Raw genomic sequence first — 14,054 nt, forward strand, 5'->3', positions numbered from 1 at the left:
TAACAGAAAATTAAATAATCTTATTTTGGCAATCTTATAAAAGTTACATTAACTTTAAAAGCCGATAGAAAACATTATTATAACACTTAAATAGAAATCATAAATAAAAAGTTATCTCTTAATGCATCATTTTTATCCCCAGCTTTAAGGATGATTATCATTGACAACACAATTCAACTATAAAATAGAAAAATTATGCTACTTGTGGTGCGTTATTATTATCTTTTGGACAATTTTCGTAAGATTAAATTTCACAGGTTGGTTGTTGATTACTTTAAGTTTGGTCGTAGATTTTATCTGAGACTTAAATTGATTTGATACCCAGGTTTTAATTGATTGTCTTGAGCGATTTTGCAAACATGGATATTTTTCTTGAAGATCGTCAATTTCATTTAACGGAGGTAAAGTACCAGCATGCAAATATTGCCGAAACGCCGAAGATACAATGTTAAGTTCGTTAGAAGTCCATCGTTTGCGTTGAACTTTACCTGGAAATTGAACGATTTTTAAATTTACATTAAAAAAGAACAGTTTGAAACCTATCATGATAGCAAAATCTTAAACATTATAACTTGAATAGAAATCATATTATCTACTGTACCAGGAGTTAACTGCCCGTTCTTTTTCCAACTTTGAAATCAGCTGTCATACGTACTACTGGAGAATTACTGAGCTCAGAATTTTCATCGAATTCCATATTTCTTATAGGTGACAGTTGTGAATCAATAATATTTTTATCGTCTCCAATTGCTTTTATTTCATGCAAGCAGCCAGGTTTTGGAGAATAAGCAGAAGATTCCCTAGGATTTTCATCTAAATCATCTTCATTTACTTTGTCTGAGATAACAATATAGTCACTAACGTCATCGATAAGATCATCATCTCCTTCTTCTTCATCATCATCAATAGGACCTTGAACTGCTTCCAGAACTTTTGCTACTTGAACAATTGTTTTAGACTTAGTCGGTTGTTGGTAAAAATCACGGTGGATTTTTTCGGAATGACCCATATGATTCATGACATCACCAAGGGCCTTATCATTCAACTCTAATTCCATACATTTAGTAGCAACATGCTTACGAAGACCAGTTCCTCGGAGTAATTCTGGTTTCTCAGCTCCACAAGCGACCGAATATAATCTCATTTCCTTGCAAATATTAACTACTCTGATACGATCATCAACATTATTTGGTAATCCGAATAAGTACTCATTTCTGGGAGGTACATTTGCACTTATTCGATGCCGAATCAATAAACCAATTTCTTTTATTATATCTCCACCAGCAATTACAGCAACAGTACGATTTTTTTTTCCTCTGATCGCAACTCTAAAAAATTTCTGAGCAATTTTTTTACCACTTTCATCTAACAAATTAAACTCTTCGAGATCTTTTTTTTTATCAATGCACTCGATACGACTAAAATCACTAATAAGAATATTTTGTATATCTCCAACTCTTCTACGATTAAATACTAAAAGAAAAGCGGAAACCAGCTTCAACCCATTCAGCCATTCTAGTAAATTAAATGATTTTTCTAAAATTTTAAAACATCTTTTACGTTCAGTTTTCAAATAATAAATCAGTCGTCCAATATCTTCAGTCATTGGTAGCATAACTATTTTTGTCTCTTAATTTTACTTTGACCCTCCATGGCAATTTTATTAATAGAATCTGGTACTTCATTTTTATAAACTTTCTTAAATCTTATAACTCTATCTAAGCCATCTTTATCATTTTTTTGCCAATTCACTCTCGTAAATTTTTCTTATATGTTTTAAATAAGTAACTAGATTTAAGGCTGAAGAAGGTGCGCCGCAATTATTCTCCATTCGGTTTATTCTTGCGACTATTTCAATTGCTTTCACTATAGTGTCAATATATTCTGGTGCAAGAAGTGAGGCAAGATCCTCTACTTGTGAATTTATTTGTTTAGCTGCAAATAATAAGCGACCCACCAATCGTAATCTGGCTCGTATCATGTTATGCTGGTAATGTGGTGTATATTTTATACACAATTTATTACCGTATAAAATGACAAGCCAATCATATCTGATTAACCGTACAATTACGTCTTCATGAAAAACCGGAAATATAACGAGACTCAGCGTATCACTTGCTGTAGCATGAATACGTCCTTCTACGTAGCGACCAAGAAATTTATACGATTGTGATCCATTTGTTTTTGCGTTTATACAAACTGCATAATGCTTGTACGAATTAGCTTTAGTTACAGTTTTAAGACACTTAGGACAAGTTGTATAGTCATTTGCAGGTTTGTTATCTAATTTTGGACGACGACTGACTAGAAGAAGTCCAGTATTATAATCAGGGTGGGTGTTATGCATCGCACGTCCGTTATCTCGATAAATTTCTATTAATTTCTTCCTTTCTTTTGTACCTGCAAAAATAATTAGAGTGTTTATGACTGCAGAACAATTTTTACGGGTTTCATTTAAAAAATAACGGTATATATAGTTAATTTTGATTTAATATCATGGTAATAATCACAGTTAAGATAATCTTATGCATAATCATAAACACATCATGAGTAAAGATTTTAAAAAGCTGTAAGACTCAGACAATTGAAATCTGTTTTGAGTTAAATAGCCAATATATAAGAAATAAGATAAAAATATCTTCAAGAATTACTTTTCAACTATTATAAAAAGAATTTTAGGAGTTATGATAGAAAAAATAAATCTTGGTATTTAATAAAATTCTATTTATAATTACTACTAACCTTTTGGAGTATTCTTAAGTTGTTGTGCCTCTTCGAGATCTTTATGGACCGTTTCAATATGGCGAGGTAACTTGATTACTAATTTGTGACAGTAAATACAAAAATATTTTTTTCCACCGTGGCTTGTGCAGAACGTCACCAGTTTCTTTGTTAGTGATAAAAATACTTTCTGCATTTAATTTCGAGTTATCACAAGATCCTTTTGACGGAAGAGGTATCTTAATAGATGATGAATTACTTATTATTATATTTTGTGTACTTGAAGCACACGGCGATGAATTTGTCAGTTTATCTTCGAATCCAATACTTTTATTATTGAAAGTTGCTGGTAATCCAGTGATTTCAGTTGAATCATCTGCCATAGTCGAGGAATGCGTTATTTTTTTAGGGTCATAATCAACATCACTCGAGTTTTTATCAGTCACGTTATATCCCGATAAAACTGAATTGATATTATCTGAGTTATATTCATTAGGGTGGTGTTCTAACTGTGGAATCGATAAATTCTGATTATCATCAATAACGTTGATGCTAGAATCTCGTATAATTTCGACAGTTTCACTGTTCAATTGTGACGACAGAATACTCTCCAATTGATCAGAAATCTGTGATATATTAAAAAGTAACAAATATAATAAGTTATATCTTAGTAATTCATACATGCTAACCACTTAAAGTACACTACCTCATAATTGGAGTTATATTGAGACAAATCTGAATCGTCATAGTTTGCTTCATCAATAATGGGAATTATAACTGCATCTATTAATTCATCTTCCGGAGAAGTGAACTGTGCAGATAAATAATTGTTGTTAACTTCAAAATTAAATTCTTTTTGAAAAATACGATCAAAATTATTCTGTAAAAAGAAAAAGTAAACTTTATACGACAAATGATCGTGATATTGGTTTGCATAAGCTAATGAGCCGTTTTTTTGTTAAATATTATTGGAGTAAACATATGGAAAACATATCAAATCGGAATTATTGTAAATACTAAATTCTGAACTCAAGAGTCTTAAAATATTTTAAACAGCATAGAACACATTATTCATTAGTGATGAATACTTAATTATGATAACTTCAAGAATTATGGATTATCAGGCATTCGTGTCGATATTACAATAAAAAGATTTCGGGCAAAAATTAGACCAAGCTAATGCTAAAACTACGTGAATAAAAAAAAATTAAAGATGAAATTATACACTAAATATAAAAGTAGCAACAGAATATGAATAATTATAATAAACTCTTGAACTAGGCGTCCATAATATATTTGAGCTATCACAAACCTCATTCGGTTGTAGAACTTTATTTAAATTATCAACTTCTTTATCAGATTTATATTTAATTTTGATATCCTGATTTTCTACTTGAATATTTGGATTTATACTAGGATTGAATAATGCATCACATAATGACGAGTTATCTAAGACTTGATCAGTCTTAATATCATTCATATCAGAAGTACAGTCGATTGTTATCTGGCCATTTGATTGTAGATTATAATTGGTATTATTTACGATGTTATGGACTACTTCACTACTTTGCAAATTTTGATCATCTAGACCATCAACAAGCGCTGCCATCATCTATAAAGTATTGATACAATTTTTAGTGAAATAAAAGTTAGTTTATTGTACGGCAAATTACTAAATTTGAATGACTTAATCCAAAAAAATTTATTAAATCTATAAATAGAAAATAACTAACCTCATTATTTTGAGGCATATCGTTTAAGCTTACACTTTTATCAAGTTCAGAATTTTTGATAATCGAGATGTTTTGTCTTTGTTCTTCATTATCCAAATCAATGATCATTTTCGGTATTGTATTTGCCATATTCAAAACGGAATCTTGACTAATATCACTTTTAGTCTGCTCAGTGATAGAAATGTTTAGAATGCTTGAAGAAAGTTTTGTACATAGAGGTTCGAATAACGCTGAATCGTCAACTGTACGATTTACAACCTTAAAATTTGTAAAATGTCATTACAGTGAAGTTTATTATAGTATCAACAAATTGATCAGATAATAATCAAAGATAATACAAACCTTTATATAACATTGACTTAGGTTTGATTCTGACTGGAAATTTTGATCGTTTAAATGGAGTTTTTCAACAAATTCAGGATCATTATCATCTTGAAAATTTTTTCTGTTTTTTTCTGCCTGAAATCACATTTTGGATCTCCGGGTGAATGTTCTCTTCTTAAGATCGATCGGACATTTTCATTTCCAGTAAACATTGTAGATTTTAGGTTTCTATCGAAACGTTCAAGCAAAACTATAGGCATCTGCGATTTACAAAGAAAATCCGGATTTAATGAATTTTTGATAATTTCAGAACCACTTTTTTTTCTTTTTATTTGACTTCTTTGACAACATTTTGTCATTAAGTCGTTTTATTCGTACGAACGGCACATTAAAGGTCAACATTTTGCTTGTATGCATTAGACAATAATAATCTGCAATAAAAAAAAGTTGATCGATTAAATATTTACAACATCCAACATATATTTTACTAAGAAAATAATTAATCAAATATTGGATGTCCATCATCACAATTGAACCACGAAAGTTTCAAGCTTATCGTCCAACTTCATGGCAAGTTTTCAATTTAATATTGATTTTTCTCAATTATCTGTAGTAAATCCTTTACATACTTACAAAAATAACTTCTATCGATCCTTTTAATACAAAATAGGTATTAATAACTATAAACTTGTTTCTATAATTAAATCATCATTGTAGATTTAAAAAAACGGATTAATTTCTAATTTAACCAAGACACAATCACTGACACTTGTAATCTATCCATATATTTTTTTCTTTAACTATGTTTCTTGTGAGCCAGGTTAGAGTGGTCTTTTTTTTTTTCTATTTTGACCATCAAACATACGGTAGATGTCTCTGCTGCAGAATTCAGCCGTAGTTTTGAATCTCAGCAAAATCATATTTATTTATAATTTACTTATAAAAGCAATAATGCTAGCAACTTTTTCCTGGTTAAATGTCAATATTTATAATATTTCTAATACGAATATTTATTAGTCGCATAGATTTCATCGTTCTAACGCGGGAAATAAATTTGAATTAGCATATCAATTTCTGTTCATTTGCTTAGAATTAAAAATAAATTATCAAAATGTAGTATTTATTTATACACAATTATAGTTATATATTTATTTAAGAACGGGAGCCTATATTGAGACATGACTACTTATAAATTTACAGGAAAATATTTGTTCAGAGCAACTAATAGTACGAAGAAACTTGCTAAATTTCTGAGATACCTTTTATTATTGTATAAAAGTTTTGTGAAAAAAATTATTTAAATCAATTTCATTAAATTGTAAAAATTATAAATGTAATTTTATTATCAAAATCAAAATATACCAGAGTTAATTAGGAATTGGAGCAAAATTTCTATATCTACTGTCTCGATAGCTTATACTTTATTTCTCAACTTATTATCACGTAGATAAAGGCTACAGGGTAAACAAATTATTTTAATGTGTATCTTTTTTACTTGATAACTAAAATCAGTTATCAAAATGTACTTACTGTATTGAAACTGTTCGTCTTTATTTACGTAAAAAGAAATTGATAATAATGAAAAATAATTTCATGATTTTTAATATTTTTCAATAGGTGTTTCAAATTAGGGTTTAGCTTAATGTTTGTGTAATTTTAACGTTAATATGTATCAAATGTGAAATGCATTCTACTTTAACAGATAGCTTTTTGGACGAATGATCGTGTTATTTTCAAACTTAATTAGCAGAAATCTTACACAATGTTTCTCGTTGAATATAGTAGATTGTAATATTACAAAAAAATTTTCATTTTCATTTCAATAAACGATTTACAAAAGTTTCTGTGACAGAAAAAAATTGAAAGAGAATTTTTTCAAACAGCAAGTTTGTCTATATATTCTCATATATATTTATATATATTCGTTATAATATTTGAGTTACTTTGAATAACGTATAGGTTAACCCTATTATTCGTTAATCATAGGATAAAACTTTTCACAATGAGAAAGTAATTGTAATTATTTATTATTCGGTGCAATCATAATACAATTTTTTTGCGGAAATAGTTAAATTTCATAGATTGAATTCCATTTGAGTTTATGAGATTCCAGTCAATAAATTGAGATAACACTAATAAAATACCTTTAGCATTGAGGAAACTTTTGAAAAATTTTCATTCACATTGTGATTATATTATATATAATATATAAGATTATATTCTTTTTGTAAATTTAGAACTAGATCTAATAACTGTTATTTTATATTAATTACTATAACGTGATTTATTTACATTCAATTACGATTTTAGAATAATTTTTCCAAAACTATATAGAATAATCTTAGAATCAAGTATAATTTTTTAACAAACCAATTAATTAATTAACACTCGAAGAAAAAAATACGTCAATATGGATATTACAAGCTAAGAGAATATTTTATTCCTGAAAATTTTAATTAAGTATTTTAACCACTAAATTATACGATACTTCGTTATTAGGTATTTCTTACAAAGTTATGTTATATAAATAAATATGATAATTGAACAAATAATTGACTCAAAAATGCGAGAGAATTGAAATAATAGAGTCTCTGTTAGAATAATACAAGTATTAATGGCTTTAAAAGCATTGGTGTTATTATTCATCATTTTCCAGATTCCAACATTTCTCGCAAACTGATAACATATGTTTCTTACACATAGCCAATTTACAAGAATGACAAAAAGTACGAATTTTAATATCTTTTAATCTAGGGCAAATAGAACAGCGTTTTGGCTTATTATCACTATCTGCTGGTTTAACAACGAAAGTTTCTGATGAAGAAAATTTTGCAGCATCCTCTCGTAACTGACGAGGTAAATATCGATTTTTTGCTCTCCCTTCAATAGCTTTAATAACAAGGGATAATCCTAATCGTTTTACAAAATCTCTGCGTGAAATTTCTAATTTATTATTGATAGAGAATATGATAAAACTGTTCAAAATTGCTACATCAATCAAATGAAACCATATTCTTAGAGAAAATCGGCGTGTTTTTCTTGAAATCGAATTTTCAAGGAAAATTTTTTTCAATCGTTCTGTAGCGTGAACACTATTGATGTAATCATCTTCAATTAATATATTATAATGCATATTAAGAGCTTCCACATTATACAAAGTTGAAATAAATATCCTATTTTGCTTTTCGTTATCAAAACAAGATGTCAGCGCGAGATTATTTTGATAACAACAAAAAGATCTGGCTTGTTTTGAACCAGAAGCACTCAAAAGTTCTGTCGGAATTTCAGGTTCATGACCATTTAATTCACCAGTCGCAGAGATATTATCTTCTACAAGATTATTCATGACGTCAAAACTTGCCAAATTATCCATTAGAAAGACATTACATTTGCATTTTTCCATTATCTGTTTTATATATTTACCAGTACTGTTAGGATAAGCAAAATCCTGTCTTTTTCGTTTATTGACAACGATTTTCATATTCAATATATAATTAAAGCAGCTGTCGACCAGTGTGTAAATTTTTAGACCAATACGTGGTGAATTTTTATTAATAGTCATGAGGGACGGTCCGACACCTTTATACTCAACAATTTGTTCATATAATATTACATCGGAACTCACCCTGAAATTACTCCAACAATTAGATGTGAACAAATCAAATACATTTTTATTGGAGCAAGACAATCTTTTTTTTTAGTTTGAGATTCATTATTTTCTGAATTAAATCGTAAGCACCGTAACAAAAATTTAAAACGGTTGAGATTCATTGATAACCGAAATATATCAACACCCAGTCCAGCGTGTTCCCATAATTCGTCTAAATTTTCATTCTTTGCTTTTAATAAGCTGATCAACAGAATTAAACCGATAAGTGTTTGGATTTCATCAATCTTTGTCTCTTGACAATCTCTTTCTCGGCTATATTGATGACGAATACTTACGATGTATAAATTTGTATTGTGAACAATTATTTCAAGACTTTCATAATCAACAAATAGATTAAAACAATCTTCTACGCTTTTGGCTTGTAATGATTTATTTGATGGACCAGCTGTTTGTGACATAGATTTTGAACGCTCACAATTCCTTAATTCTCGCAATATTTTGTTCCATCTTGTTGAATTATCTCGTCCTATATAAAAATCATCACCACTGACATTAACATCTTCGTTCACTGCAAAAATCTTTGAATAGTTTTCCTTTTGACTCACTAAATTACTTGTATCATGAGAATCTTGCAAATTAAATGATAATTCACCATCACTTTCTTCAGATTCATCCCATTCCAAGTTATTCGTTATTTCGTCGATCAAACATTCTCTTAATCCTTTGAAATCAAACATTCGAGCAGCCTTTAAAAAAAATTTTCGATAAATGACGACATTGAATAAACTAAAAAATTTTTTTTTTCGAAATGGTATTTGAAAGAAGTTTGTAATCAACTTACCATTTTATCAGAGAATAAATTTATAATTTTATTGACCAATTATATTTTAAGCGAAGGATAATTTCTAGGTAAAACGGTCAATGAAATTACAAGCTAGAGGAATGATTTTCACAATTTAACCTCCAAATAACAAATCAATGCAGCGTACATTTTGATATTGGCCAGTGGAAAAATTCTATACAAATGTTAGTGGTATGATCGCCAAACCGAAGAGTTCAGAAAAGTAATAAGTGCAATAAATTAAGTTAACTTTTCTTCTACAGAAAATTGCTTAGAAGTTTACTGTAACTTTTCCAAAGTTACCAGTCAAATTTCACATAGTTATTAGTATGTATGAAACGTTTAACAAACATTTTACTTTACTTTATTATTCGTCCTCGGACAAATTAATATATTTAGATATATTTTAATCAATTTTTTTGGATATCAACACTGTTTTTATAGTCATTACTTGAGAATATAGATAAAGTTTTAAAATTTACATTGTAAAAGTAACTTTTTACTCTACCCGACCTCTATCGGGGTTTCGTCAAAAGCGGAATAAATTCATGATAAATAAAAGGAAATAACAAAATCTAGAAAATATGATATTGTCATTTAGATTGATTTTTACATCTGACTTGCTGATGATTATCAAGCTCTAATAATCAATCTTACCATGTCATAAGTTACGTGTCAAAGTGTTTTAAAACTATTGGTCAGTTTATGCATCTTTACTTTTATTTACAGGAATTAAGTGATCAGGTGATTTAGATCTGAAGACCTTCGATAATTGCCAGATCAAAATATATTGCTTATTGTCCAAAAATACTGTAATTGATATCATTTTTACGAAAGGACATGCAAAAAATAAGTGCGTTGCTAAATGTTTGCTAAAACTGCAAGACATATATTTGTCAAATGTGACAATGTATTCTAATTATTACACCCCAGGCGTATGTTTGAGGTTACTATTGGAATTGAATTGGAAACTCCAATTAAACTATTTAATTTCTTTAGAAAATACGCAGATAAGAAATTGACTAGAGTATTCATTCAATTGTTGATTTAGAAAAAAAAATAAAAACTATCACTCTATCACTTAATGACAATGCTTTCATGATGAAATTTTCATAAAAATTTATAACTGCATCTCCGTTCTTAATGAGTATCTCGATTTCTAAGATTATTGTGAATTGATAATAGTGTGATATCAGCATGAATAGTTGAATAAAATCATGTAATCACTCAGAATTCAGATAAAATCGTTTGTAAATTGACATTGGCACTGTTGATAATCTGAATAAGCTTTCAATCTGTTTATTAAACATGTTAGATAGCAACAATAATAACAATAATAATAATAATAATAATAATAATAATAATAAAAATTAAATTAACAATAAATACTTATAAGCTATTTTATCAAAAACTAAAAAAATTGTATTCAATAAGACATCGAGATCAAATAGTCGGATTTACTCTAAAATTGAATTTTTAGCCACTCGTCATACAAATTTTCATCTATTGTGGCCTTGACAGTCATATTTATAAATAATTTTATTTAATATTAGATCGTATAATCATAAAAGTATAAGAAGTTATTAAAATATTTTTATTACTTAAGTGATTAATTATTATCATAATAATGCTGATAATTTAACTTGGAACCAAAAAATAATTTTCTAAAATAAATTATCACTCATTTGAATAATATATCGACGTCTTTTAAGTGAATATTAGAATATAAAATTTATCAAAGAAATTTTTCAATTTTTAATATAGAATTTTAAATTACTGATTGTATATTAAAATAATTCGATGACATCAATGAATATTGATTTCCGATTATTAATATAACGGTATTATTCAATAGTTAGCTTGAATTAGATCAGGAGATATTTTGTACCATGTGATTTTGTCTCCAAATGATATCATTAATTTGACTTCGTTTGAATCTGTTGCGGCTACGGAAATAATAGATACTAGTTTTTGTTAACCGTAAGATGTAAAATTTTAGGTTACCAATTTATGTTTCCTAAGTTAGCTTTCAAATTAAAAATTTGCTTCAATAGAATAATCGTACTTCGACACGGATGTTCTTGATAAATCACGATTCAAATCTATCATAATATTGTTAGACTAATCATTTTATCAAACATAATTTTTGCAATAAATTAGTTCTGTATAAAATATATTTTATCACTATTTGATATCAATAAATGTTATTCATCATCCTTCGACTGGAAATGGAGCATTCAATATTATGATGAAAAACAATTTTGCTATTTGCTGTGAACTTCTAATAATTTTCTAGTATCCATTATGATCATTATTTACTTTAAAGTAAAGCATGATATCTTTTGGCCAACTCGTTGATAGAAAATAAAAATAAAATTAACACCCCATGCGTTTTATTTGTAATTGTGAGTAACTATGTTTTTCATTTTACATTAGGTGTAATAAAAAGATATTTAATTATTCTCGTTTTTTGAATTACAGAGGATTGATAAATTAGAATTCAGCTCATGTTTTTAGTTAAAAAAATAACTTAATTACTAACGAGAGATTCATGTGCTACAGAAAGTAAAATTTTTTTAAAAATGATCAAGATCGATATCAAGTTTCATAGACTAAAAAGAGAATGACCTTTTCTGAATAACACTATAATAATTCGAACTGAGTTCAGAAATTTTCTTGATGTGAATTAAGTGAGAAGTCTTAATCTATAGTATTGCTATTAATTAGAAAACGTTTGTAGTGAAACATTTGCTCGAATCAAAATTTTGATTTTTCATTATAGAATATAGTTAATGATCATGTTGTATATTTTTTTGATTACTATCATAATGTAATCCAAAAGATAAATGACGGATTGAAAAATAGCATAAAAACGTAATGCATGCATATTTAGATTTAGAAAATTTTCCTTATCCCATTAAATACCATGATTATTTATTGTTTATTTTGACTGAAAAAGATGGAATGAATCTGATATTCCCAATTTAATATTAATCCGATTTTGCGAGTATGCTTCATATTAATTTTTCATCATTGATAAAAATATATGTATTTTATAACTACCTAAATGTACCAACTGGCTGATTCATATCAAAATGTTAATTATAACGCCACAAGCATACGTTTTATTTTATAATGATATAATGATAATTATATGGTTGATATTAGCATCAAGTAGCTGAGTTTAATGAGTAAAATATTTTTATAATGTGCTCTTACAATGAGAGAATTCAAGATGAATTTTTTTATAACCTTACTTTAGGCGTTATAACTTAACTGAATGTTTCCTGTTGGATACACATATTGGCTAATGTAACGTGACATTAGTACTAACTGAGAACGCTTATCACCTAATTCATTACAGAATATCATTAGAATAACTTGGCACCTGTTATTTTTACAATCTTCAATATCAGCTGTGAATAGCTGATATTTCGACTTGAAAATATAACTGAGGATTGTATATGAAAGTTGATAATTACTTGGATTATCAATCCAAAAATTTGTAATAGATGTTTTTTCAGCAGTTTTATGTTAAGAAAAATATCACTAAAAACGATTCGCTGATATTTGCATGATATTATCCACCATGCATTATTCAAAAATTCCTTAATCTTTGTCTAGACAATAGGAATCGCCTAATAAGTACTATTTTTTTATCTTATAACTTAGCGGAGTATCTTCCAAAAACTAAGTAGTCTTGAACAGAAATTAACTTTTCGTGAGAAAATTTTATTGAATTAAGATCATTTTTCTGTAACTGTGAGTATTGTAGATAAAAATTCATAATTTAGTTGCCTCGGCAATCGAAAAATTTGTAATCAATTTTTTTAATTTTCCATTTTGATAAAATTTGACGACTCATTGCTAATACGTTGGAGATTTCCATTTCGGTTAGATATAACCGTAAACTAGAAAAATTTATCAGCCCATTATAACAGGATGTCAAATATAAAACTCAAGACATTTGTTTCATTCTAAGAAACAAAATTAACCAATAAATTTGACGTTAACTTGTAATGGAAATGAATGTTATAATAAAAAAATGTCTTTTTGCTGACTTCGATGATACAATAATTTGTAATCAATTTGTTTTCTCTACTCGATTCGAGATGTTATTCATTAGCTGAAAATTTCTATTCTAGTTTTGAATATTTTAGATCAAATAAATCCAATGAGAAAAAAAGATCCGCACCTTGATCACGAAATGCTTATGATACCTGCACATGCATATTGAATATCATATCAATCATCATAAAATCATAAGTCAGCTCATATTTGCGTGGATAATATTAATAAGTGTTTAAAATGATAATTTTTCTTTGTCCGTATTTGGAAAAATGTATAATTGTAATTTAATGTTTTAATTCATAACTAAACTCTATGAATAACAACTAAGCTAGCGATTTTCATTCAAGTTAGTTATACCTTTTAGACTATAAATTTTCCGAGAAACTGTAATCAGCAGATCAACTACAATGAGATCAATTTAATACCCCACGCGTATGTTTTACAATGAGTCGATTATTCCTATAATCAATTAGCTAATATTTCAATTAATTGATATAACTGAGTGTTAGTGACAAACATTATTTGCTACGTATTTTTTTCGATAAGAAAATTTCTTATGAATTTTTTTTTATAATTTAACTTATGGGCTAATTAATTCGTTGGAAATTTCAGTCTCAATTGTGCAAACCAATAAACTATATAATTCCACTTTAGAAATATTAACTCAGTGAAAGGTAAATTTATGTCGGAAATATTTATGGATGACATTCACAGTTATACTTTATAGATAAAATTCATTGAAAGCTCAAAATAA

The 14,054-nt window shown here is 27.8% G+C and overlaps 3 protein-coding genes across 4 annotated transcripts; all 3 read right to left on the reverse strand.

Annotated features, from left to right (window-relative positions):
• Positions 1-229: 229 nt before the first annotated feature.
• On the reverse strand, positions 230-1,619 carry LOC141534562 (uncharacterized). Its single transcript, XM_074253988.1, has 2 exons — positions 602-1,619; positions 230-488 (listed from the first exon to the last, which is right to left on the reverse strand). Exon 1 carries the CDS (start codon positions 1,613-1,615, stop codon positions 608-610), a length of 1,008 nt encoding a protein of 335 aa, XP_074110089.1. The 5' UTR covers positions 1,616-1,619; the 3' UTR covers positions 230-488; positions 602-607.
• Positions 1,620-1,744: 125 nt separating this feature from the next.
• LOC141534546 (uncharacterized) lies at positions 1,745-4,902 on the reverse strand. The gene is made up of 6 exons (XM_074253941.1): positions 4,797-4,902; positions 4,455-4,712; positions 4,034-4,333; positions 3,428-3,601; positions 2,743-3,347; positions 1,745-2,400 (listed from the first exon to the last, which is right to left on the reverse strand). Exons 2-5 carry the CDS (start codon positions 4,581-4,583, stop codon positions 2,796-2,798), a joined length of 1,155 nt encoding a protein of 384 aa, XP_074110042.1. The 5' UTR covers positions 4,584-4,712; positions 4,797-4,902; the 3' UTR covers positions 1,745-2,400; positions 2,743-2,795.
• A 2,133-nt stretch (positions 4,903-7,035) lies between these two features.
• Positions 7,036-10,022, reverse strand: LOC141534568 (uncharacterized). Of its 2 annotated transcripts, XM_074253998.1 has the most exons (3): positions 9,230-10,022; positions 8,994-9,134; positions 7,036-8,914 (listed from the first exon to the last, which is right to left on the reverse strand). In XM_074253998.1, the coding sequence occupies exons 1-3, from the start codon at positions 9,230-9,232 to the stop codon at positions 8,870-8,872; spliced, it is 189 nt and encodes a 62-aa protein (XP_074110099.1). In that variant the 5' UTR covers positions 9,233-10,022; the 3' UTR covers positions 7,036-8,869. The 2 variants fall into 2 exon arrangements, with proteins under 2 accessions (XP_074110099.1, XP_074110098.1); XM_074253997.1 differs by having other exon boundaries at positions 7,036-9,134.
• Between the last annotated feature and the right edge of the window lie 4,032 nt (positions 10,023-14,054).

This window comes from Cotesia typhae, unplaced genomic scaffold (assembly GCF_013202065.1).
Source record: "Cotesia typhae breed Kobodo isofemale line unplaced genomic scaffold, CoteBio_Ctyphae scaffold_13, whole genome shotgun sequence".
Taxonomy (NCBI): Eukaryota; Metazoa; Arthropoda; class Insecta; order Hymenoptera; family Braconidae; genus Cotesia; species Cotesia typhae.